Source organism: Tiliqua scincoides, chromosome 4 (assembly GCF_035046505.1).
Source record: "Tiliqua scincoides isolate rTilSci1 chromosome 4, rTilSci1.hap2, whole genome shotgun sequence".
Taxonomy (NCBI): Eukaryota; Metazoa; Chordata; class Lepidosauria; order Squamata; family Scincidae; genus Tiliqua; species Tiliqua scincoides.
This window is the reverse complement of record NC_089824.1, coordinates 132,000,850-132,025,340: the sequence shown is the minus strand read 5'-3', so window position 1 is coordinate 132,025,340 and position 24,491 is coordinate 132,000,850. Positions and strand designations below refer to the sequence as shown.

The following is a 24,491-nucleotide window of genomic DNA, read 5'->3' as shown; positions in this document are numbered from 1 at the left end:
TTAAAAGCTCAGAAAGCCTCACCAAATACCAGTACTTCCATTCAGATAATGTTAACCCTTGAGAAGAGTACAGAAAGAAAGAAAGAGGACCAAGCAGGAATTATGGATGTTCTCAGAGAGATCCGCGAAGAGTCCAGACAGATGAAAACCCAGATCTCTAATCTAGATAAAAATTTGACTGAGAAACTAGACCAGTTATCATTTAAACTGAAGGAGATGGATGAGATGGTGAAGGAAACACGTAAAAAGGTCAATAGAAATCAGAAAGAGATCAATAAGATGAAAGAACAAGCAAAAAAAGACCAGGTAAAGATTGAACAGCTCACTCAATGCGTGGAGGTTGCTGATCAGCGCAACTTAGTCCTTGAAAGAAGCATTATGTTACTGGAGCTTCAACAGGCAGGCTACATGCTCCGCGTTCAGAACTATCCAGAAGAAAAACAAGAAGATATCAGAGCAACAATGATTCATTGGTTGGGAGAACAAACGGAGTTTGAAACAGAACTTTTAGAAGGTGGATTGCATGCAGTGTATAGACTTAGATCTGTATATGCAAAAGCTCACAATCTACCAAGAGAAATAATGTTGAAGTTTACACAGAAAAGGGTGAGAGATATGGTTCAACAAGCATTGATGGAGAAAACATTAATGGTTGGAGGAAATCCTGTGAGAATTTTAAGGGAAATACCATGGAGCATAAGACAAAAGAGATTACAATATAGGACTCTTACATCATTTTTGAGAAGAGAGAATGTTAGATATAGATGGTTACTCCCAGAAGGATTAGTCTTTACATATCAACTGAAAAGATATAGTATAACATCAAGAATGAAAATGAGAAACTTCTTGGAGACTGTGCAAAGAGATCAAGAGGAACAAGAACTACCAAAAGACGTAAGAAAGGATAACTATGATCGAGGAAAAATTAAAGCGTCTCTAGAGGATACAACATCCTTAGAGAAAGAATCAGAAGTAGGATTGGACCACAGCATAGAAGATGAAGAAGCAGAAGGGGAAGAAGAAGATGAAGAGGAAGAGGAGCAGGATGATGAATCTGAAAAGAAAGAAACCATTAAAATTAAACAACAAAGATGTCAACCAAGAAGAGAAGTGAAAATAAAAAGGAAAAGTATAGAATGATAGCTGCAGATACCCAACTTGAGATTTTATCCATAAATATTAATGGATTAAACGCACCACGAAAGAGAAAAAGGATTTTTCATCAGTTAGAAAAAGAGCATAAAGATCTAATAGCAATTCAAGAAACACATATATTGAAAAAAGATTGGAAATTTTTACAAAATAAGAAGTTAGGTGAACTAATCTATACAGCAGAAACAAAAAGGAAGAAAAAAGGCTTAGCCTTATATGTTAAACCTTGGTTGAGTCCAAAATTGATTTATACAGATGAAGATGCCAGAATATTGATAGTAGAAATCACATATGCTGAAAAGAAATTATTGGTGGTAAATATATATGCTCCTAATGACTCTCGTGAAAATTTTTTTGAAAAATTACATAGAAAATTGACTACTCTAAATGAATTTGACTTGATCTTGTTAGGTGATTTTAACTCAACGTTTGACATAAACCTAGACAGATCGGTTAAAAGGAAAAAAAAGGAGGTAATCTACCCAAATCATTCTTACAAATGGCAGAAGAATTTAATTTGATTGATGCATGGAGAGTCCAAAATCCAGAGAAAAGGCAATATACTTATTTTTCGACACGACATAAAGTATGGTCAAGAATAGATATGTGTTGGATTACAGCAACAACAGAAGCATTTGAAGCAGAAATATTACCAAATACCTTCGCGGATCATAATCCAATTAGTTTAAAATTTAATAGATCTTGGAGGAAAGGGCTCTGGAGATTGAATGTTATTGATATGAAAGATAAAGACTTTGTGAACTTAGCTAAAGAAGAAATGAGCTGGTTCTTTAAAATAAACAATCATCCAGAAATGAAACCACAAATTATTTGGGATACAAGTAAAGCGTACTTTAGAGGAATTATGATGAAATTTTAAGTAAGGAAAAAAAGGAAGGAAATTCAGCTTATCAAAGAACTAACCTTAAAATTAAAGAAGAAAGAGCAGGAGTTCCAAGAGAATCCATCTAGAGAGGAATTAGTTGCGAATATACAGAAACTTCAACATGAGATCAGAATCATACAAACGGAAGAAATGGAGAGAAAATTAAGATTAATTAAACAGAATTATTTTGAAAACGCTAATAAACCTGGAAGATGGCTGGCACACAGACTGAAAAAAGAACGACAGAGGAACTTTATAAATAGTTTGATAGATGAAAATGGAATTGAGAAATACAAATCCTCAGAAGTTAAACTTATTATTGAAAATTTTTTCAACAATTATACAAGAAATATAATGTAGATCCGGACCTGCAAATGGATTATTTATTAAAAAACAATATGCTAAAATTGACATCAGAACAGAAACTAATTTTAGATCAAAAAATTTCCATGCAAGAACTATCAGAAGCAATCAAAAGACAGAAAAATCAGAAATCCCCCGGACCAGATGCAATTCCAGCAGAATATTATAAATTATTTGAAGAGACGATACAATTACCATTTAAGAATCTGGTTAATGATATATGGGAAACGGGAAATATTCCAGACTCATGGACAGAAGCTTTAATTACGTTAATACATAAACAAGGAACAGAAAAGAAAGAAATTAGAAATTATAGGCCAATTTCTCTTTTGAATACAGACTACAAGGTTTTTGCATCAATATTGGCTGGAAGATTAAAGAGAGTTCTGCTGCAAATAATACACCAAGATCAAACGGGCTTCTTGCCAAAACGACACTTAAAAGATAATGTGAGAGTTATTATTAATATAATAGAATATTTTGAGGCACACTCAGAGAAAAAATTAGGATTAATTTTCGTAGATGCGCATAAAGCATTTGATAGAGTAAATTGGAACTTTATGATTCAACAAATGTACCAGATGAACTTTGGGCCAAAGTTTATAAGGGTTATAGAGAAGATATATACCAAACAAACTGCAAGAATAAAGATAAATGGTGACATAACAAGAATGATAGAAATCCAGCAGGGAACAAGACAAGGATGCCCTCTATCTCCATTACTGTTTATTATAACTCTGGAAATATTAAATAATATAGTAAGAAGAGATGAAAGAATTGTGGGAGTGAATGAAGAATTTAAAATTCAAGCTTATGCAGACGATCTTACTTTTATCTTGGAGAATCCAACCCAGTCTTTAAAATATTTGATAGAGAATCTGACAGAATACGGTAAAATGGCAGGATAAATTATGATAAAACGAAAATATTAGTGAAAAATATGAGAAAACAAGAGAAACAGCAACTACAGGAATTTGGTATTAATATCACAAAGAAAGTTAAATATTTGGGAATTACTGTATCAGATAAATGTAGTGAGTTGATGGAAAATAATTATCTAAAGTTAATGATGGAGATTAAGAAAGACATAAAAAGATGGAATGGATTAAATTTATCATTGTTGGGTAGAATAGCAACAGTTAAGTCAAATGTGCTGCCAAGAATATTATTCTTATTTCAGACAATCCCAATTTTATTAAAAAAGGTGTTCTTTCAAGATTTGAATAAAATGATGGCTAATTTCATTTGGCAAGGGAAAAAAGCTAGAATAAAGATGAAATTATTACAAGATGTGAAAGAACGAGTTGGTTTCAGAATGCCAAATTGGGAAATTTATTACTATGCAGCGGCATTAAATTGGATAAAGGATTGGGCAGAAGCTGAAAAATCTAGAGAGTTAAAATTAGAACTACACGATTTGCAGGTTGGTCCACATGCCTTTTTGATTTATGATAAAGCCAAATATCATAGTTACTTTAAACAACATCTGATAAGAAGAGCATTGTTGTTTGTCTGGGAACAAATCAGATATAAAGTTTATGAGAAGATTCCAAGATGGGTGAAACCGTTAGAAATTGATACTAGGCCAATGTGGTTGCGAGGTTCACAGAATAGGAGATATGATGAACTATTAGATGAGAAAGCAGTTATGTACTCAAAAGAGGTATTGTGGGAGAAAGGGATTGAACTGGATTGGTTGACGGAGTTACAGATTAAAACAAGATGGTTGAAAGATAAAAAAGAAGGAATCTACCCAGAGGAGATGGAATTTGATAAAATATTTTTATCAAATGAGCAAAATTATATCAGAAGGATGTATCAATATCTGTTGAGTATGGAAATGGTAGATGAATCGGTAAAAGAGGTAATGATTATATGGGCAAAAAATATTGGACATAATATAACAATGAATAATTGGGACCAGCTTTGGAAGAGAAATATGAAGATAATTAAGGCAGTAACAATGAAAGAAAACATATACAAAATGTTTTATAGATGGTACCTGTCTCCAGATAGATTAGCAAAAATGTATCCCGGCACATGCGATAAGTGTTGGAAATGCAAAGAGGTGAAAGGTTTTTTTTATCATATGTGGTGGCTTTGCCCTAAGGCCAAAAAATTTTGGCAAAAAATATATAGAACTATTCAAATTATTTTTAATTGTGAAATACATTTCCAACCAGAACTGTTTCTCTTGAGTATTTTTCCTGAAAGTTATAACAATGATCTTAGACATATTTTGTTGTATGCAATTATTGCAGCGAGATTGGTGTATGCTAGATTGTGGAAGAACCCTGATACTCCCACTGTAGAGATGTGGATTGAGAAATTATATGAGATGGTCGAAATAGATGTATTGACGGAAAGATTGGGAGATGGCGAAATAGAGAGAATACAGAAATTGTGGAAACCATTGTATGAGTGGTTAGATAAACAATAAGTTATTCAAGGATGATAGGTAGGGAAACATAAGAGTATCGGCTACAGTTCTGTGATTTCCTGGTGTTTTTTTCCCTTGTGTATTACCCTGTACATATATGTTTGTGATTTTTCCTGTACCCATGTCTTAAAGTAAGTAAATTAAAAAAAAAAAGAATTCAAAAAATTGATATTTACCGTAGATACTCACCTATAAGGCGAAAAATTTCTTCCCAAAAACGCAGCCTGAATCATTGCCCCACCTTATCTTTGGGGCAGGCAAGCAGCGAGAGGGGGAGGCGAGTGAGCCAGCCAATCACTATTGTGGGTGGGAGGGAGGGAGGGAGCAAGGGATCTTCTGCTGAGGAGGCTGTGCAGGCTGGGGGGCTGCTGAACATTCGCAGCTGCCTGTGGGTGTGCTGTGGGTGTGCTCCACATGCTCCTTCAGGCTGTTGCCCAGCTGCAGAAGCTCCAAGGGCAGGGCAATTGCCACCACAGCCATCAGCAGCCCCCCTCGCTCAGCACCAGCACCCACGGAGGCATCTCTGGAGTGGCACCCAAGACAGAGCAGAAGACAATGAGCTATGTGTGGGAGGGGCGTCTGAGCGAGGGAGACACAGTCATTTGAAACAGCTGAGTCCAACTCCTCTTTCCTTCTTGTTCCCCCTTCCCCCCTTCCTACTGTATTTAAACTTCAAGCATTGCATTGGAAAGTCCAACTTGCTAACCCCCTTCCCATCTCCCCACAGATGAAGTTGGACAGGGTGGGGAAGGGGGGAGAGTGATCTTTTGAGAGAGAGAGAGAGAGAGAGAGAGAGAGAGAGAGAGACAGCCTGCAGAAGGCTGTACCTTTGTTTCTCAAGCCATTGAAAGGGTTAAGTCCTCTTTCCTTTGTTTTTGCCCCCTCCCCCCTTATTGAATCCAAACTTATAATAATAATAATAATAATAATAATAATAATAATAATACAGGTATTTCTATACCCCCTTTCTTGGTCCTCAAATTTCTCCTCGGACTTTATTCAAGGCGGTTTACATAAGAGGCAATTTAAATCCCTGTAGGAATTTTTACAATTTGAAAGGTTCTATCTTTCAAGAAACCACAACATTCAGATGTTTCTTTCTTGATCTGGTCACACATTCTGGCCTCCATCCTCCCATGCTCAGAGCAGATGGAATAACTCGGCTCAGCTTGTCAGCTGCTTCAAGGTCGCACGGTGCCGGTGGCTTCGAACTGGCGATCTTCGGATGTTATCATCAGGCAAATGGAGGCTCAACCCTCTAGACCAGACCTCCTGCCCTTTAAACTCTCTGTTAAACTTTAAACTCTCTGTTGGGAAGCTGAGGCTTGCAGGCCCCTCTCCCCATAATCATTCACCACTGATGAAGTTGTACTGGGGGCGGGGAGAGGAAGAGTTAACTTTTATAAAAGGAAAAGTTTGTGTATGTGAGAGAGAGAGAGAGAGAGCACTTAAAACAGTTAAAGCTACAATCCTAGCCTCACTTTCATGGGAGTAAGCCCCACCGACTATTAAGGGACTTGCTTCTGAGTAGGCATGCCTAGGATTGGGCTCCCAGTCTATTCCCTCCTCTTGCTTTCCTCTCCACCTCTCCCCTTACTGTATACAGTCACACTTCAGTCTCTCCTTTGTTTGTGTATGGGGGGGAGCATCTGAGAGAGAGAGAGAGAGAGAGAGAGAGAGAAGCAATCTCCCTGTGTGTGCGTCCTTTTCACTGGAAGAGTCCTGGATACCTTGCAAAGATGTAAAACACAGGAAAAGCAGAGAGTAGAATTTAAAGTAGAATTATTCTGCAGCAACAGGTATTTTAGCCAGAGATCTTAGCTGCATGCTGGCAGGAGCTAGGAAGCACTTGCAACAGCTGCTTATGTAGTAAGCTTTTAGGAGAGCATGCTTGCTTCTGCAGTATCCCCCTGCCAGGACCTCCACACAAGTGCTGCTGCCTTTCCTCCACAGAGGGTCTACTTCCAAGTAAATCAGGTGCAACTATGTGCAGCTGCACTTGCTCAGTCACTCCTTGTTGCTTATCTCTCTACTGTGAACTGAATTGCACACTCCCAGTTCTGTGTTCTACGTAGAGCCTTTGGCTTAAGGCACCAGGCACTTTAGAGGAGGATTTCATTAATGGTTCTACTGGTATGCTGTTTTCAGTGTACTTAGAGCCCAATCCTAGGCTTGTCTACTCAGAAGTAAGTCCCATTAATGTCAATGAGGCTTAATCCCAGGAAAGTGTGGATGGGATTGTGGCCTTACTCTGATAGTGTTTACAAATGGTTGTTGAGAGAACAATTTAAAAAGTTAGTGAATAAAAATGTATCTTATGATCTATGAGATGGATCATAGTTTTTAGTAAGAGACTATTTTTAATACTGTTTTTGCTATACTATGTATACCTAGTATAGCAAAAACAGTATTAAAAATAGTGTATGTATGTATACATACTATGTATGTATACATGTATGTATAGATGTATACATACTATGTATATATACTGTGTTTTTAATAAATTAGTGACTGTACAGTTCTTAGGTAACAATTACTGGAAGGTTATTTTTCAGGATCTGGCCTCGGGTAAAATCAGACAAAATTATAATCAGACATCTCCCTAAGTTAAACCCCCGACTTATCCGAGGGTCATAGCAAATTCCATGATTTTGGGCTCAAAACCTGCCCTCGTCTTATCTGTGAGATCGACTTATAGGCGGGTGCGTGAGCTTTGTGCCACTCGTCCATGTTAGGATCCAACCTACTATTTTGAATTCTTAACCCAACACTGATAATGCTAAACTGTATCATTGGAAAATGTGGCACAGAACACTATGATATAAACAGTGTCAAATGTCTTCAGGGGTGTCCAAACTTTTTGGCAGGAGGGCTACATCATCTCTCTGATGCTGTGCTGGGGGCCAGCAAAAAAAGTTAATTTACATTTCAAATTTAAATTTATACAAATGAATTTATTAGAGATGGAACTTATATTGTTATTATTATTAACAGTATTTATATACCGCTTTTCAACAAAAAGTTCACAAAGCGGTTTATAGAGAAAAATCAAATAACTCGTGGCTATATGAATGAATGAGGGTTTTGCAGTAACTCAATGCCTATAAAAGGCCTTGCACAAAGCAAGGCCAGTCTTTCCTTTGATGCCACTGCTGCAGCACAGACATGAAACAGCAAGCAGTGGAGGTAGCCTGTTGCAAACTTAGGGGGGTTTGGGGTGCTCAGGGTTCTCGAACCCTAAAGCCCTCAAGGCCCCCCTGTTCAGTAGTACTGCCACCACCCTGTATGTGCCAGTGCCTCAGTCCAGGGACACTGAGACCCTCTAGGCTTAACTCTATCCCTTGTAGGCACTGAGCTCTTTCTCCAATTAAAGCTTCAGTCCTCAAGTTACTAAATTTTAATTATTTGGTGGGCCGCTGTGAGATACAGGAAGCTGGACTAGATGGGCCTATGGCCTGATCCAGTGGGGCTGTTCTTATGTTCTTATGTACTAGACCTCAATGAGCACTTGGTAGCTTGCTGAACGGCTAGGCAGGATTCTGAACCTTTGTCCCCAACAGGCAATGAAACAACTTAGTAAAAGAGATTTTAATTTATTAAGTACATACAGTTACATAAAGTTACAGTAAGGCAGCAAATGCTAGAGGCATAAACATCTAGGAAACATATCAGCAATCAAATAATAAAGCTAGCTGGCTGTCTCTATTAATCCCTATCTCTCACCTGGGTCAGCTTCTCTTGTAGATCTTTTAGCTCCAGGCCACCTGTGAGGCCAAGTGCCCATGGTGGACAATTGGAGCTCACAAGCGTGCAGGATGTTGCACCCAAAAACGCTGTTCAAGAAGGAAACGGACACACCCCTTGGGCCTTATTATTATACTTCTCATGCTAATAGCACTGAGGTGACTTCATACTTATTTAGACTGTCCAATCAGAAACTTTTGAGGAGAGAACCTTCTTAAAGTTGGCCTGGTTGCTAGCCCCGCATAGTTCTTTACCCCTCCCAACTGGAGATCCATAGCTGCATTTCATTCCACTTGATCAGGCGCCTCTGTCTATTGAGGTGTTAAACATTCCAATGCGTTACATATTCATGACAGAGCCCTCTTCCCACAGCTCATACATGAGGTCAAACCGTTGGCCTTCACACAAAGAGCAGTTGCGTTGGGCCAGCGTGGGCTCCAGCAAGTCTCCAGAGGGCCAGTGGCTCATTGGACACTGAGGATTTCCGTGGACCGGATTGGGAGTCCTTGAGGGCCACAAGTGGCCCCAGGGCCGGGGTTTGGGCACCCCTGGTCTAGATTTTCAAAACTGTAATGACAGCTAAGAGCAACATAATTAGAAAGGTTGATAGCTCTTCATTAGTACTTACCTCTTTACAAAATGTTCTAGGGACCAATACTCTCAGAATTTGACATATTCTTGCAAGGAAAACTCTGTCTACTGCAGCTTTTTCTTTCTTGACTTCTTTCTGCACAGGACAAGATTACAGAAGATATTATTTTGCCCTTTTGTATTAGAGAATTATTTTAGGCAACAGACTAAGTGCCATTTATACAAGTTTACATTCACCGAGATGAATTATTCTACATGATCTGTGAATCACTGTAGGACAGACAGTATACAAAGTTTAATTTTTCCAATGTGTGTTACATGCAGTATCCAACATTTTGTCATATACCATATTTTTATAGTCTCACTTCAGTTTTCAGGGCATATTTCTGGTTAGATGCCGGAAAGTCCAGGTTGCCAGTGCCACAAGATGCTGGTCAACAACTGCTCAAGGAAGTCCTAGCAAGAAAAGGCTTCATTTGAAGCAATAGCCCTTCCACGCAGTGGCTCTGCTTATCAATAAACCATCCTGTCACTTAACATATAAAGCATGGATGTCTATTTGCAAATAAATGCTGATCAGAGAGTGGCTTACACTTGACAATGTAGCTGAACATAATGACTAACAATTCCTTTCCCAAACCAGTACTTACCTAATTTTCAAGACACTTCAATAGTAATAGGAGACTTGGGTTTTAAAAAACCCAACACACTTGTACTTCCTATTATTTCTAAACTCCAAAAGTTGCTAAATGATACTAAGAAAATGCTATCACTAAACATGGACAGACAAGCAGCACAGATGCTGTCTAATGTGTTTTTAATGCTGTGAAATGGAAAAGCACCATGCTCATGCCAAACACTGGCACAATTTCAAAGCTGTTTTCCATACAAACTGGTCTAGAATCTTTCTTTCTTTAGTGTTTTTCATCAAACTTTTTCAAACCCAGCAGAGTTATCTCCATTTTCAAAAGCTACAGAAAAGGTGTTAGCAGGAAGTATCTAGCAGCTACTATTCTATAAAAGTAGCTACATCATCTTCAAGTACTGTATTGCTCCCCATCCCCCAAATAAATCTGGGGAATCATCCCTCTTCCAACACAATGTTTACTGTACTGAACATGCTACTACATTTCAAGACGGTTTCAAATTATTGATTTTAACAACTATCTTATCTGCATATATACACTGTGCACTTAACTATACACTGTGCAATAAGACTCACCTCATTGCTGGATAATGTTTTTCCACTTTTCTTTCTGCAAGGGGAGAAGACTTGTTTCAGTTTTATATTTCTAATAACTTGATTACTTTCTTGATCTTGACAGAAAGCTCTTCCAAAAGGTAACAAAAGTAAAAACCTTGAAACTGTTTCTCTAGCTAGAGCAATAATAAAATATAGCACTTTGGGAATGTGAAAGCAGTGTGACAAACTGTACACAGTTTGTTTTCCTTCTGATTTATATTTAGTCATAACAAAATTGCCAAAATCAACTATTTAAAGTTTCTCACCCAAAATCATGAACTTTAGTAAGATGACATTTCCTGCCTATGCAACTGGACCCAACAAATTTATTTATTCACATTTTTAACCATCCTTCCTCCAAGGAGCTACATAGTTCCTTCTCTCCTTCAAAACAATTGTGTGAGGAAGATGAGGCCAAGGGATAGTGACTGGCCCAAGTTCACCCAGAAAGGTTCATGGTTGAGCAAGGATTTGAACCAGATCTGAATCCAGCTACTGAATAAATGGATATTACCCTTCAGCCACCACATTAAAATTAAAAACCATCCCAATGTTACTGAACAACAGAAGTTCAGACATATGCTGATTAACAACCATTCGCTTAACAAAGGATTCCATATATGACAGTGTTCAAAGCACAATAAAGATGCTATTAATGAGGCAATAACATCTCCCATTGTCTGCAGCAGAGTGTCTGTTTACACAACAGAGAGGCTCTTTATGCAAAGAAGAGGCAATCTATGTATCTCCAGTAGCCTGTCCAGCCAGCTAGTGTCTGGCAGGGAGTGTCTGTTTACACAACCAAGGCAATAGATTGGAGTGAATGTTCGCTTAATGACCTAATTGCATCCTGAAGTGGTGCACACCTGTATATATTCACCAGAATTAATCATGGATCACAACTTACTTAACTGTGGGTTTGTGCATGGGGAGTTTGCTTTGGAGTCAGTTTGACATATGAACAGGAGGGGGGAAGCAGTGTTTGGGAGGCAGAGGATGTGTGATTAGAGTTGGGAGGTATTAAAGAACAGATTGATGCTTGGCTAAAAAGCCAAGGGGATATTTGTAGGGTCTTTTATCAATTACAGATGGTGCGGTGGCATCCACGGGGATACTGTTCCAAGAACTCACATAGATGCCAACACCTGCACATAATTAAATTATCCAAAAACCATAAGTGCTCTTTGAACATTTCTGGTGGGCTTCCTGAGGCACAGTTCTGGAGTGCTCCAGAACTGAACAGAACCCAGAACTGCTCCAGAACACAGTGCTCAGAGGTATGAAGGCCCTAACCCACAGATTTCATTATCTGTGTTTTGACATTCGTAGGGGTTCCAGGAACAGAACTCCTACAGATGCCGAGGCACTGCCTGTGATTGGTAAAAAGACCCTACAAATATCCTCTTGGCTTTTTAGCCAAGCATCAATCTATTCCCTAATACGTGTGGCCTCCCTGGGCCTCAGAAAGGCCCCCAGAGGTGTTTAATGAGCACTTCCGGTTTTGACCAAAAACCGTAAGTGCCCTTTAAATAGCTCCAGGGGGCTTTCTGAGGCCCAGAAGAGACTGCACACAGACTCTGCAGGCCTCAGAAAGTCTCCTGGATATGACTGGAATAAGAATCTAGTTATGTCTGGGAGACTCAGTGGGTCCTCAGCTATGGCTTCAGGACTCGCAGTGGGTCAAATCCGTGGGTCACGAATCTGTGGATAAAGGGGACCTACCTGTAGTTATGAGCCTTTTGAACCCAAAATCGCACGATACTGGCTTGAAGTCCAATTTCCTTTATACAAACAGTTGCCCATTCCTGCTACAACTCCCTACACTAAGTGCCATTTTATTCCAGCTAGTCACCAAAGCCTCATTTTCAAAATATTTGGGGGCATGTGTGTATGTGTCTGCAGAGGAAGGAGCAGACAGAATGGTCACATTGGCTTTCATCAAAATCCAGGAGAATTTTATAGCAATCATTTCTTTCTGCAAGGAGCAAAAAGTCAAATTATTATTTTCCTGCCCAGAAAAATAACCAAGAGACTTGCTAGCCCTTACATTTTTCATGTTCTTTTCTACCCTGACCATCTCATTTGTTTAGATCAGTGTTTCTCAAACTGTGGGTCAGGACCCACTAGGTGGGCCGCAAGCCAATCTCAGGTGGGTCCCCATTCACTTCAATATTTTATTCTGAATATATTAGACTTGATGCTACCATGGTATGTGACTGCATTTGGGGAAATGTTACAGACCTGTACTTTTAACAAGCTACTATGTATATTCTTTTAACAATGATAGTCAATGGGACTTACTCCTGGGTAAGTGTGGGCAGGATTGCAGCCTAGGACTGTTAAAAATTTTCCTGCTTGATGATGTCACTTCCAGTCATGACATCACTTCCAGTGAATCCTGACAGACTGTCATTCTAAAAAGTGTGTCCCAGTGATAAATGTGTGAGAACCACTGGTTTAGACCACTGTTCTTATTTCAAAAACATTAAAATCCTGAAGTGGTTTTACAGCATTTCATGCTACTTTTGTAAAATAAACAATTTCAAATCCTATGGTTAGTCCTGATAGCAATTCTTCTAAAAGGAGGCTGGCTTTTAAAAGCAAAAACAAAAGAACAACTTTACTGAGTTTTGCAATCAAATTGCTGTACAGTGGCTCCTCAGTATTCACAAGGGATTGTTTCTGAACCCCGTGCAGATACCAAAATCTGTGGGTGCTGGAGTCCCAGATAGCGAGGGCAGGGTCGCTATGCTGCAATACCTCATTCTGAGGTTGCACCTGGCCCTCCAGAGGTTGCACTGGCCCCACAGCCCACTCCATTGGCTTTCTAGCCCCTTAAAATACATCCAAGAAGCAATCAAAAGCGAATTCCTGTTTGGAATGACTTCTGGTCACAGCCAGGAAGCATTCTGAGGCATGGGGAGGTATCCACAGTGGTTCAAATCCACAGATGCCAAACTTACAGATAAGGAAGGCCAACTATACTAGTCTTCATACAGTGTTAGAAATACTGCTATATGAAACAATAAAGTCCTTATAACAATTTTTCCAGCTGAAAGGAGGAAAAGCAGTTAATTTTCAATACAGTTCAATGGTCTGTAGTGTCTAATTTTAAAAACATTTTACAACTGCTGAAAGAATATTTCAGAATTGTAATGTTCTTGCTCTATAAATTTTTAATGAGGATATAGATGCTTAATAGATGAAACACACAAGATAGAAAATAGCAGGAAAAAATTTGGGGTTGATACAACCTCTTGTTTTGGCGAGAGGAAAAACAGAATGTTTTTCAATGCCTTGAAAAGAGCTTGGCTCGGTTTAGACAACACACAAAGCTGTGGTCACCTAACTGTGGTTTAGTTTACATGAACAAACCAGGATTAAACCATGGTATGAAGATGATTTGTTTACTGGAGTTTATTTTAACTGTGGTTTCAACTGGCTTCTGAACTGAGAATCCCGATTCAAACCTGACTTGTTTCAGGGGCTCAATAGTGTGACACTGGCATTTATGGAAATGTCAACAAGGGCATGCTCTGGGCTTCCAGCTTCTCTCATTGTTACTATCTTCAAACAGCTCTGTCCCTTTAGTCTGCCTAGCAACAGTATTTACTCATACACCTTCCCCTTGCTTTAAAATGGGTAGGATCTCTGCTCAGCCACCTCTCCATACAAATGTGACAAATCAAAGTCATCTCATGAATAAATAAGCGTAGCTTATATAAATGTAGCTTATAAAGAAAGATATTTTATTTCTTTTTCACATTTTTATACTGCCCTTTCTCCAAGGGGCTTGGGATGTGTTAAACCTCTTTTAGTGCAAGATCAGAAGTGGGTAAGAACGTATACCCCTGCTAAACTGGGCAAAGGGACACCTTTTAAAAAGGACCTGGTGCTCTTGGTGCCTTTTAAAGAGAAACCTATAAGAGGACCTGGTGTCCTCTTATATTTAGCAAGGGGAGAACAACTGTCCCTCCTCACCGGAACATGGCATCTTTTCCTGGTGTTGCTTCTGTATTTTTTTTTAAAGTGTGAGCACTGTGGGGACAAGGAATGATCTATTTCTATGTAAACCAGTAAATTTATTTCTATGTAAACCACTCTGTGAACAACACTTTCAACAAAAAGTAGTACCTACATATTTATTAATAATATGAATAAAAAACAGTTAAATTGTGTTTGTGAATGATGGTTTACCCACCCCTTTAATCTAGAAACAATGGGAACAGTGACGGTGATGACACAACAGCCAGGGAAAGCTAAGGTCAGGACTGCATTGGCTAGTTCAGAGAACTGGGAGAAGGACCAAAAGAAACCAGCATCAGTGTCAGAATTGGTGATAGTGTGTTAAGCCATGACTAGATTGTTTAACAAACCATATGTCAATAAGTTATGGTTCCATGTTACCTCTGAACTGGCATATCATTTTCATGGATACCTTCTCCTCAACCATATATCTTTTAAAAGCTAAGGGGGCCATTACTGTAAAGTAGTCAGACATCTTGATTAATGCCAAATCAAGTTTAGAAACTGGAGCTCACCAAGCATGCCAACATGCTTCTGTGAACAACAGTCCTTTGGCCAATCCTGCCAAAGTTAAACATTTCTAATGTCATAGTTATCACTGACACTTGATCCAATAGCTGAAAACAAAGAAAAACTATATATAGAATCAGCAATTAGTACAGTGTTGGGTGGCCCAAATGACTATTGGATAATACTTTAATCATAGTTTTTACTCTATCACTTAGGGGCCAATCCTAATCCACTTTCTAGCACCAACATAAGGACAATGCAGCTCTGAGGTAAGGGAACAAATGTTCCCTTACTTTGAGGAGGCCCCCATGAGTGCCACCCAACCGCAGGATGCAGCACACATCCCATTGGCACAGTTATGCCAGTGCTGAAAAGTTGGTTAGGATTTGGGCCTTAGTTACATTGTCATTAAACAGGAACTTGAGTCTGTGAGCTGAACTTGGTGTTTGCATTACACTACCTTCCTGATCAAGAAAGAACTTTGACAATACATGTGGGGGTAGTGGGGAAGTGTACAGTCCCATGTTAACTTATGAACAGCATTGTGTTGAAAGACCTGCAGGCTTGGTTCAGAATTTCTCACAGCTCTAGGATTAAACTGATTCATGCGACTTTGCTTTACAGTCCTCTTGCCTGCAGGAATTATGGCTCCTCTATTGAAGCTGAAATTTGGCTGAGCAACCAATTTGAAAGAGAGCTTCACTTCAAGTTACACATGAAGTTAATCATTCCAGTAGAACCTGAATCACTGGGTATGCCACAACTGGGAATGCTACTACAGGTGAACCTAAACCGCCATTTGATCATGATCATGTAGCACAGGCATTTAGTTTCTTTACAACCAGAATAAAAATTCCACCACTGAGTTCAATTCTTTGAAATGCAGCACTACACCTCTGCATAAGGTAAAATGCAGTGGAAAATGATTAGAAAATCACATACATGAGAGTTATTCAGAACATCCAATATTTAACTATCAGTGGAAAGTTAGATTTTCACTCTGTTTCATTTTCCTATGGGTTTATCACTCCTTTAAAATTTATAGGGCAAGTTTTATTTATCTTTAAACTATATTTAAAATGCCCTGTCAATAGTGCAATACCTTTCAGCCTTTTTTCTATTGATATTGTGCCAAAGAAGAGAGTAATCAGCTTACTGCCTTCATAAATGTACACAGAATGCAAACCAGGTAACAGGTCGCAGAACAGTTGGTGAGCATGTAGAGAATTCTGATGCTCAAGTAACATGTGTTTAACAGCATGGGAAACACTGCTGTACTTATAATTTGCTGCATTTATAGAAACACACTATCCAAGAAGAACTATTTCATGTTCTCATCACTGTTAATTACATATTGTTCATTAATAGTAGTGAGAGTATAATTTATTCATTATAGTAGCCAAAACTTATGTACACAATTGGCTGCTTTCCCACATTTTTTTTCTACTCACATGATATACTGATTGCAGGAATCAAAGTGCAAAGGTAATGTAATAAAGTAATGCGTCACCTTTTACCTTAGAGGAATGTTTTAGGTCTGAAGGCAAATGAGTGTGCAGATTTAAGTACAGTATTCATATATTGCATGCACTTGTTCACACAAAGTATGTACAGAGACATTCTGCCTTTGTTGAGCACTCCAAATTTTACCAGCTGCTATGATGCTCTTGTGATGCTTCTCTAACATTTTCTAAAAGGAGCTCAGAAAATGACGTGCTAACATCCACAGGATTGGATTCAGATGTTCCCCTTCAACTGGTAGAAAGAAATCTGTGGCTCCAACCCATGGACTAATACCAAATTAAACAAATTTTGACTATTAATTGGAAGAGCTTTAGTTGATGCAAGGCTGAAATCCTATGCACAGTAACTTGGGAGAACACCCCATTGAAAATACTGAAATTTACTGCATGTAAGAAAAAACACTAGTTCCGACCTAAACCCGTTGTTTTTAGATGATGAAAACGCATACTACAGCAGATACCCTCTTCACAGAGATTTCCCCTTTTCTCTTGCATGGGGGAAATGCCACTCTAAACTTGCATGCACCACATGCAGTTTTTACAAACATGAACATATCTGAAATATTAACTTGAGGGCACATTTTTATTAAAGCAAATGTTTTTAAACAGAATAACTGATCAATCAATCAAACATTGAAGCCCTCACCAGGACAGTGTCCTTCTACAGAGAATTTGTGTGCTTCTTCTCCTCTCCTGGCTTTTATAAATAAAGCCTCACCTGTTCCTGTTAACCTTTGATGTATAAGGAGGTGCTACTATGGATGAGGTGTTGCATGGTTTTTTTTAAAGTTCTGTTGCTTTGCTTCCCCCTGTTCTCATATTTTAACTGCTTTAAATGTTTTAAGTTGTTTTTTATAGCTGCCTTGAAGCACAGTGATAAACAAGGATAGGAACCCAAATTATATTCAATCCTATTATCTCATTAGCTCTTTCTCTGCCACTATCACCACCATATCAGTCTCTGTATTTTGTTGTTTCACTGCACAATACAACCTTTGCAATTAGAGCATCACACATTTATGCAACATTAAGCTACAGTAACAAACAGTAGGCCTTTGTGCAAAGTTATGTTCTAAGTCCTCTGTGTTATTCAAGTCTCATGATACTCGGTAGAGGCTGTAAAAAGGATAAAGAGCAGGCATACTTTTCATGGCTGATTGTGCCTAAAAATCCAGCTGCTGGTCCAAATGAAGAAGAAGAAGCTATGTTGGGAATATGTCACTGGATTAGATGGACCTTTGGTTTCATCCAGGAAGATTCTTATGTTTTTGTGGGAGAAAGAGATATGGCCTATCAAATGTATTTTCTTTTTTAATGCCATGATACTCAAGTGTCAGCTGAGGTTTCCTAAGAAAACATACACAGATATTGGAAGAGGCATTATGTCAAGTATGCCTTCTCCAACTTTCATATGTAACACTATCACAACATTGTTTCTCAGAGTGTTGGCCCTCAGCTGGTTTCCTAACACCTTTAGAGTTAAGTGGCAACTGTATGACTCAAGTATTGTAGCAACATTACAACCTTTATTCAATAACCATCCATCATTCATTTGATGAGGACAAAGGGCAAAAGCTTGCCTCACCATTTTAACACTTATTTCATGAAGCAATACCAACATCAAACTCTGTCAAATTAAGTTTTGCCTTCTATAAATAAATGGCAAAATATTGTAATCATAGCCAACAAAATATTCCCAACAGCAGGCATACACAAATCCACTTGCCAGATGCCCAGTGACCTGGCACTCTAGCGTAAAATATGTTGAGAAAGCCATTTCATAAAAGTACTTTATCTCACGTTCACTCACTCCTTATTCTATCCTCCTTGTACATACAGTGCCTAATTTGTTTGGGAACAGTCATTTGTGTACATGACACTTTGCAATAGAAGTGAACTCAGACCCAGACCCAAGGAACAAACAACAGTCATTTAACAATAGTCTCCTTAATGCTAGAGAGAGGGCAGCCAGCAGACATTCCATCAATCATTCTCTCTCCAGGCTCTTAGAATAGCTGTAAGCAATCCCTCCCTTCCCCCTGAGCACATGAGAGAAAGATAATCACTTTGCTCTGGGTGAAGGGAGGGGTTGCTGGCTCAGAGTAAAGCCTTTCTAAGCACCCCAGTTTCTTATAGTATAACTTATCAATTGTATGTAAATATTAATTTAAATTTATCTAGGTTGTGAAGTTGACAAACATTTCTGCCCAACCATCCTTCAAAGATGAAAACCAATCATCCATTCTTACAACACTCTCCCGGTCCAGCCAAGATGAACAAGTTCCCCCACCCTGCCTTTCAGTTCTACATGGATATTATCTGAACTTGCAAGACTTGTGGAACCACAAACTACTACATCGGAACAGGGTCATCTGTTCTTCAGGTGTTAAAAGGCATACAGGCAAAAGAACTGCACACTTAATACACAAAATTTCCTGTGCCTCACAGAAGGCCAGGGATATTTTCTTTGGAAAACTTTTTCAACACAACTTAGATGAAGATAGACAAGGAAACTGCCTCTCTTTTTATATAATGAAAGCTAATCACAAACTGTCCATAACTTTAAGACAACATACACTTCTTTATTAACACACTAATGTGCCACAAGTCTTACATTGCAAGCCAAATTAACTTTAATAGAACTTACTCCCAGATAAATGTAAATAGGATTGCAGCCTTGGTGTACTAACATTATGGCAGAACTCCCTGAACTAGTAAAATCAGCTTTACGAAAGGCAGTCTTTGGAGCAAGCTTTGACATCACCCAGCAAAAGGAGGTGTTACCCCCAAAAAACAAGCAAGGCTACAGAGCTTCCCAACAGAACTGTAAGGTTACCCACTTTAATTATTATTATTATTATTATTATTTAAGTAGTTTTCTGCACGTGCAACAGCTGCATGAAAGTTCAGCCCACAACACCTTCTCAACTACTACACCTTGCTTAACATGTGTTCACTAAGTTATCTTAGGGATGGAAGTATTGCTCAGTCCCAGCCCCTCCCAAATGGCTTAACTTACAGGGTTGTTGGCACTGTGAACAAGGCCTTAAATAGCCTTAACAGGTTGTTTAAACAATGAGGGCAAGCTAGGAACATCTGATTGCACAAGTAATGCCAGAATGAACTTTAATAAGAGTTCCATGTAAGCTGCTCTGAGCTTTCTAAAGGGAAAACTGACTATAAATACAGTACATAAAACACATAAATGTAAGAAAAGTCCACCCAATGAATTCCCACCTGTTCTGCAGGTGTTAAAGGCATACTGGCAAAATAAAAGGAGTGGGGCTACAGCTCAGCAGAAGAGCATATGCTTTACATGTTGAAGGTTCCAGGTTTAATCCCAGTATCTCCAGCAAAAAGACCCTTGGGAAGCAGAGTGCAGAAAGCTTTTCTACCCAAGCAGGGTGACCAGATGTCATAACCAAAAAAGAGGACAAGGCACTCCAAATGTAGGACATCCAAGAAAAATGTAGAACATGACAAAATAAAAGCTGAAAACACTGGTCTATTTATTTCATGTGGTTAATATAAACACTATATCACTTATTAAGTTTTAAAACATATTACATGTAATTAATTGCATATAATTTATTAATTAAAAGAAGGCTATGCACTGCCTGCAGGGTCCCATTCACAGGGAAAAGAAGGACATTTAAGTTCTTTTCCAGGACATGTTCAGGAAAAAGAGGATGCCTGGTCACCCTGTACCCAAGCCCTTCAGCGATTTTCAACCACTGTGCTGCAGCACATTGTGGTGTGGTGTGAACAATATGCAGGTGTGCCATGGGAGTTTGGGGGAAGAGTGGGAGGATGTGAGCCCAATGCTATCAGTGGTCTGTGCCTTGCCAATTGTCAAAAAACTAGTGGTGTGCACCTTAACCATTACGCCAGCACCTCGGTCAGGTCAGTGCGCCAAAAAGGTTAAGAACAGGCATGGTTGCACAGGGGCCAAAGGTCTGACTTGTTTCTTGCTCAATATATGCCACTTTTATACCGAGGCTACGGAAACCCTAGCAGTACAATCCTATGCCTGCCTACTCAGAAGCAAGTCCAACTGTAGTCACACTCCCAGGAAAGTGTGGACAGGGCTGCAGCCTCAGAGCCCAAGCCCAAGCCTGTCTACTCAGAAGTAAGCCCATCAAAGTCAATGGGACTTACTCCCGGGGAAGTGCCTACTCGGAAGCAAGTGCCACTATGGCCAGTGGGGCTTACTCCCAGGAAAGCGTGGCTGAGAGAGGGCTCCCTGCAGGCTCGCTTGTGCCCCCCCGCCTTGACCACCCGAGGGAGGGGGCGCTCTCGACTCCGCCGCCCTCCCGGTCGCCCGTGGCAGCCAACGGCTGACTCCCCAGTCAACGCTCCCAAGCTCTGCCCAGCCTCCAGCCTCCCCGCCAGCTCTGCGCCGGCCTCGCCAGCCTCACCCGCGGAGGGCCGCTGCTGCTGCTGCTGCCGCCCTCCTCCGCTTGCCGAGCAGGCAGAGCAGCGCGCAGGCGGCAGCGCCGGCGCCGGCGCCGACACCGGCCGCGGTGGAGTAGCGCGGGGTCAGGAACTTGCTGTAGACGGCCATGGCAGCGGCACAGCCGGAGAACGGGCTCTCGCCGCACCGCGAGGGACGCCGGGAAAAAGGCGGCGGCCTCCCTCGGCGCAGGAGGAGGAGAGCAGCCCGAGCCCGAGCCCTGCCTCTTCCCCTGCGCCCCACGCCGCCCTCCGAGGCTCCTCCTCGCGCCGGGCGGGGAAGGAGCGGGACCGCCCTGGGCAGAAGGAGGGGGAAGCGGCAGCCGGGAGCCTCGCACCACTCTTTGCTTAGGAGCAAGTGGCTTTCCCTGCAGTGCTTCTCAAACTGTGGGTCGGGACCCACTAGGTGGGTCGCCAGCCAACTTCAGGTGGGTCCCCGTCCATGTCACTTCAAAGTATATATTATATTTTTAGTATCTTTGTTAAAATAGGTCAGCAACTGGGTGAGGAGCGTTCTTTATTTTAAAAATTTCAAATGCTTCTTGTAAACTTTTAGTTTACTTACTAGCAGCCCAGGAGTCTACTCAGGAGTAAGTCCCACTAAAGTTAATGGGGCTTACTCCCGGGAAAGTGTGGATAAGATTGGGCTGTTAATTTATTAGATTTGATTTTGGGGTATGGTAGGTGTTAAAAAATTTTCCTGTGTGGCTGTGTGAAAGTGGCTTTCACTTCTGGCTAATGACATCACTTTCGGTGGGTCCTGAAAGATTGTCATTCTAAAAAATGGGTCCTGGTGCTAAAAAGTTTGAGAACCACTCCCCTAGGGCTTACTTGCATGGGTAGGCTTGCCCTGTACTGCAGTGGTGCCCAGATTTCTGATAGCTAAGGCATACTCCTGTGGTTCTTTTATTGCTACAACAGAGGTGGGTTGATGTGGATTTTGTGTAGCCTTTGTATAATCATGCCAATGAAGGTTCATTTACCTATGTATGATTACAACAGAGCAGGAACACATGCCAAGATGCAACAAACACAATCTGACCAGATGTCCTGTTTTTCCAGGGCATGTCTTCTTTCTTAGCCTCATGTCCTGGAAAAGGACTTAAATGTCCTCTTTTCCCTGTTAGCAGACAGCACATAGCCTTCTTGTATATGTATTATATACGTAATATAGTTCTAATTTATTAATAAGTAATAGAGTGTTTCTTGAGAAAGCAATAGCAAACCACCCCACTTATAGTCTGCCACAAAAGTGTTGTGAAAGCAGTGACACCCCAAGGATAAGTAATGACAGGGAACCCTTCTTTCCTTTCAATAAGAGTGCTTAAATTAACCACATGAAATCAATATACGAATGTTTTTAGCTTTTATTTTGTTATGCCCTACATTTTTCTTGGATGTCCTACATATTGGGGTGCTTTGTCCTCTTTTGTGGTTATGACATCTGGTCACTCTGAACAAGCAGCCCCCCCCCCCCGGGTAGATTATTCTGCTGCATCAGGAGTGTGGTGCAGCGTAATGATAAGCATGTCTACTTAGAATCAAGCAAGTTCATAATGACCCATGAAGGCAGCTCAAACCCAGGAAGGGGGTTAGGATTTGGCAGGTACTGCTGCCAAACCAGCCCCCTTCCTGAGCCATTCTCCTCCCTGACCCCATCTCCTTCCTCATTCTGCCCACCCTGCCTCGTTTCACTCCTCCCCGCCTGCCCCCTGACTTGCACCATCCTACCTGCACCAGCAGGCAGCCCTGGTCCCTGATACTGCAAACCCAGCCACCTGCAGCCTTCCACATTCATCAGCCCTTTTGGGTTTGCAACAGTTGTACAGCTGTTTATGTCACCAGGACACTTGTTCCCATGATATATGTGAGGGATATGATTGGGCCGTACTAGGGGTCTCAGTACTTTTCTCAATGACCCCTAGCATGGAATTTGCCTTCCGTGCTGCTGCTACACACTGAGTTAACATCTGCATTAAGCTGTCCACCAAAACCTCAATATCTATTTCCTGGTTTATTGCTGACAGCTCAGATCCCTTCAGGAGTATATATGATGTTGAGATTTTTATTCCAGTGTCCATCACCTTACACTTTTTGACATTGAATTGCATCTACCATTTCGTTGTTTAGTTTGGAGACATATTTTGGAACTCTTCATAATCTTCTTTGGTTTTAACCACTCTGACTAGTTTGGCATCATCTGCAAACTTGGTCACCTTGATTCTAACCCCTGACATAAATCATCTGATTTATGAACAAGTTAAAAAACACAGGTCCCAGTACAGATTCTTTGAGGTCCCTGCTTCTTACTTCCCTCCACTATGAAAATTGCCCTTTTATTCCTACTTATTTTGTTCTTTAAGCAGTTACCAAGACATAAAAAGCATGTCCTCTTATGTTATAACTTCTAAATTTACTGAAGAGCATTTGGTGAGAAAGTTTGTCAGAAGCTTTTTGAAAGTACAAATGCGCTATGTCAGCTTGATAGCCTCTATTCACATGCCTGTTGACATTCTCAAAGGTTACTGAGGGCCCAGTCCTATCCAACTTTCCAGCACTGGTGCAGCTGCATTGCAGCCCCGAGGTAAGGAAACAAACAAACACGACTGTACCGGCATTGGAAAAATTGGATAGGATTGGGCCTGAGGAAGGACTTTCCTTTGCAGAACCATACTGATTCTCCTTCAGCAAAGCTCATTTTTCTGGAGGTTTCATAATTTTGTCTTTAATTATGTGTTCTAGCAGTTTACCTGGAACAGCCATTAAACAGTTTACCTGGAACAGCCATTAAGCTGAATGGACTGTAATTTCCACATCCTCCTGGGATCTCTTTTCAAATATTGGTGTTACATTTGCTACCTTCCAGTCTAGCACAGAGGCTAACAGGTTACATATTTTTGGTGAGAAGATCAGCAATTTCACATTTGAGTTCTTTAAGAACTCTTGGGTGGATGCCACCTGGACGCTGTGACTTGTTAATGTTTAATTTTCAATACACTCTAAAACTTCATATTGGACAGGAGGTGGATTGGTCAATCATGTGGCATGCCTGTGGTATGGGTTGCATCCCTGGATTAGTTCTCCACTGTGCGTGGACATTTAATCTTCCTTGCAGCATTACTTTGATCTTCCTTCAGCATTACTAAAGTTCAGTGTTTATTATCTCAAGCACAGCTCTCCCTCATACCACTGGCCATTGTTTCAAATTTTCTATGCCAATTTGTATTCTGTGCCAATTCGTGGAACTCTGCCAATTCCAGAGTTGGCAATTCTGTGCCAACTCTGGCCAACTTCAAAATCTTGAAAAAAGGCAAAAAGCCACTTACTGTTTCAGAACAAGATTCTGAAGTTGCTAGGAGGGCTGCAGAGGGAGTCACAGGCTCCCCAGACTCTCTGGAGAGACATAGTGACCCCCAGGTAAGTGAAAACCCCCTCCCTGCCCTGCAGCACCATGATCATAGCAATTGTGTTGGTGCTGATTTCTAGGCCATTCCCCTTAAAGGTGTGTCATAGAAATTGTGATTCTTATCCTCCTTCATTGCAATACTTACGAGTAGGCAA

At 40.4% G+C, this 24,491-nt stretch overlaps 1 protein-coding gene across 1 annotated transcript in view; it reads right to left on the bottom strand.

The window, feature by feature from the left end:
• Positions 1 to 21,133, bottom strand: part of ABCD3 (ATP binding cassette subfamily D member 3) — a 56,446-nt gene extending 35,313 nt beyond the window's left edge. Inside the window, exons 1-3 of the mRNA XM_066625548.1 lie at positions 20,897 to 21,133; positions 10,399 to 10,432; positions 9,214 to 9,312 (exon numbers count right to left, since the gene is read on the bottom strand). Of these exons, the coding sequence (XP_066481645.1) occupies positions 9,214 to 9,312; positions 10,399 to 10,432; positions 20,897 to 21,042 (279 nt within the window). The 5' untranslated portion in view covers positions 21,043 to 21,133. The remainder of the gene's footprint in view (positions 1 to 9,213; positions 9,313 to 10,398; positions 10,433 to 20,896) is intronic.
• Between the last annotated feature and the right edge of the window lie 3,358 nt (positions 21,134 to 24,491).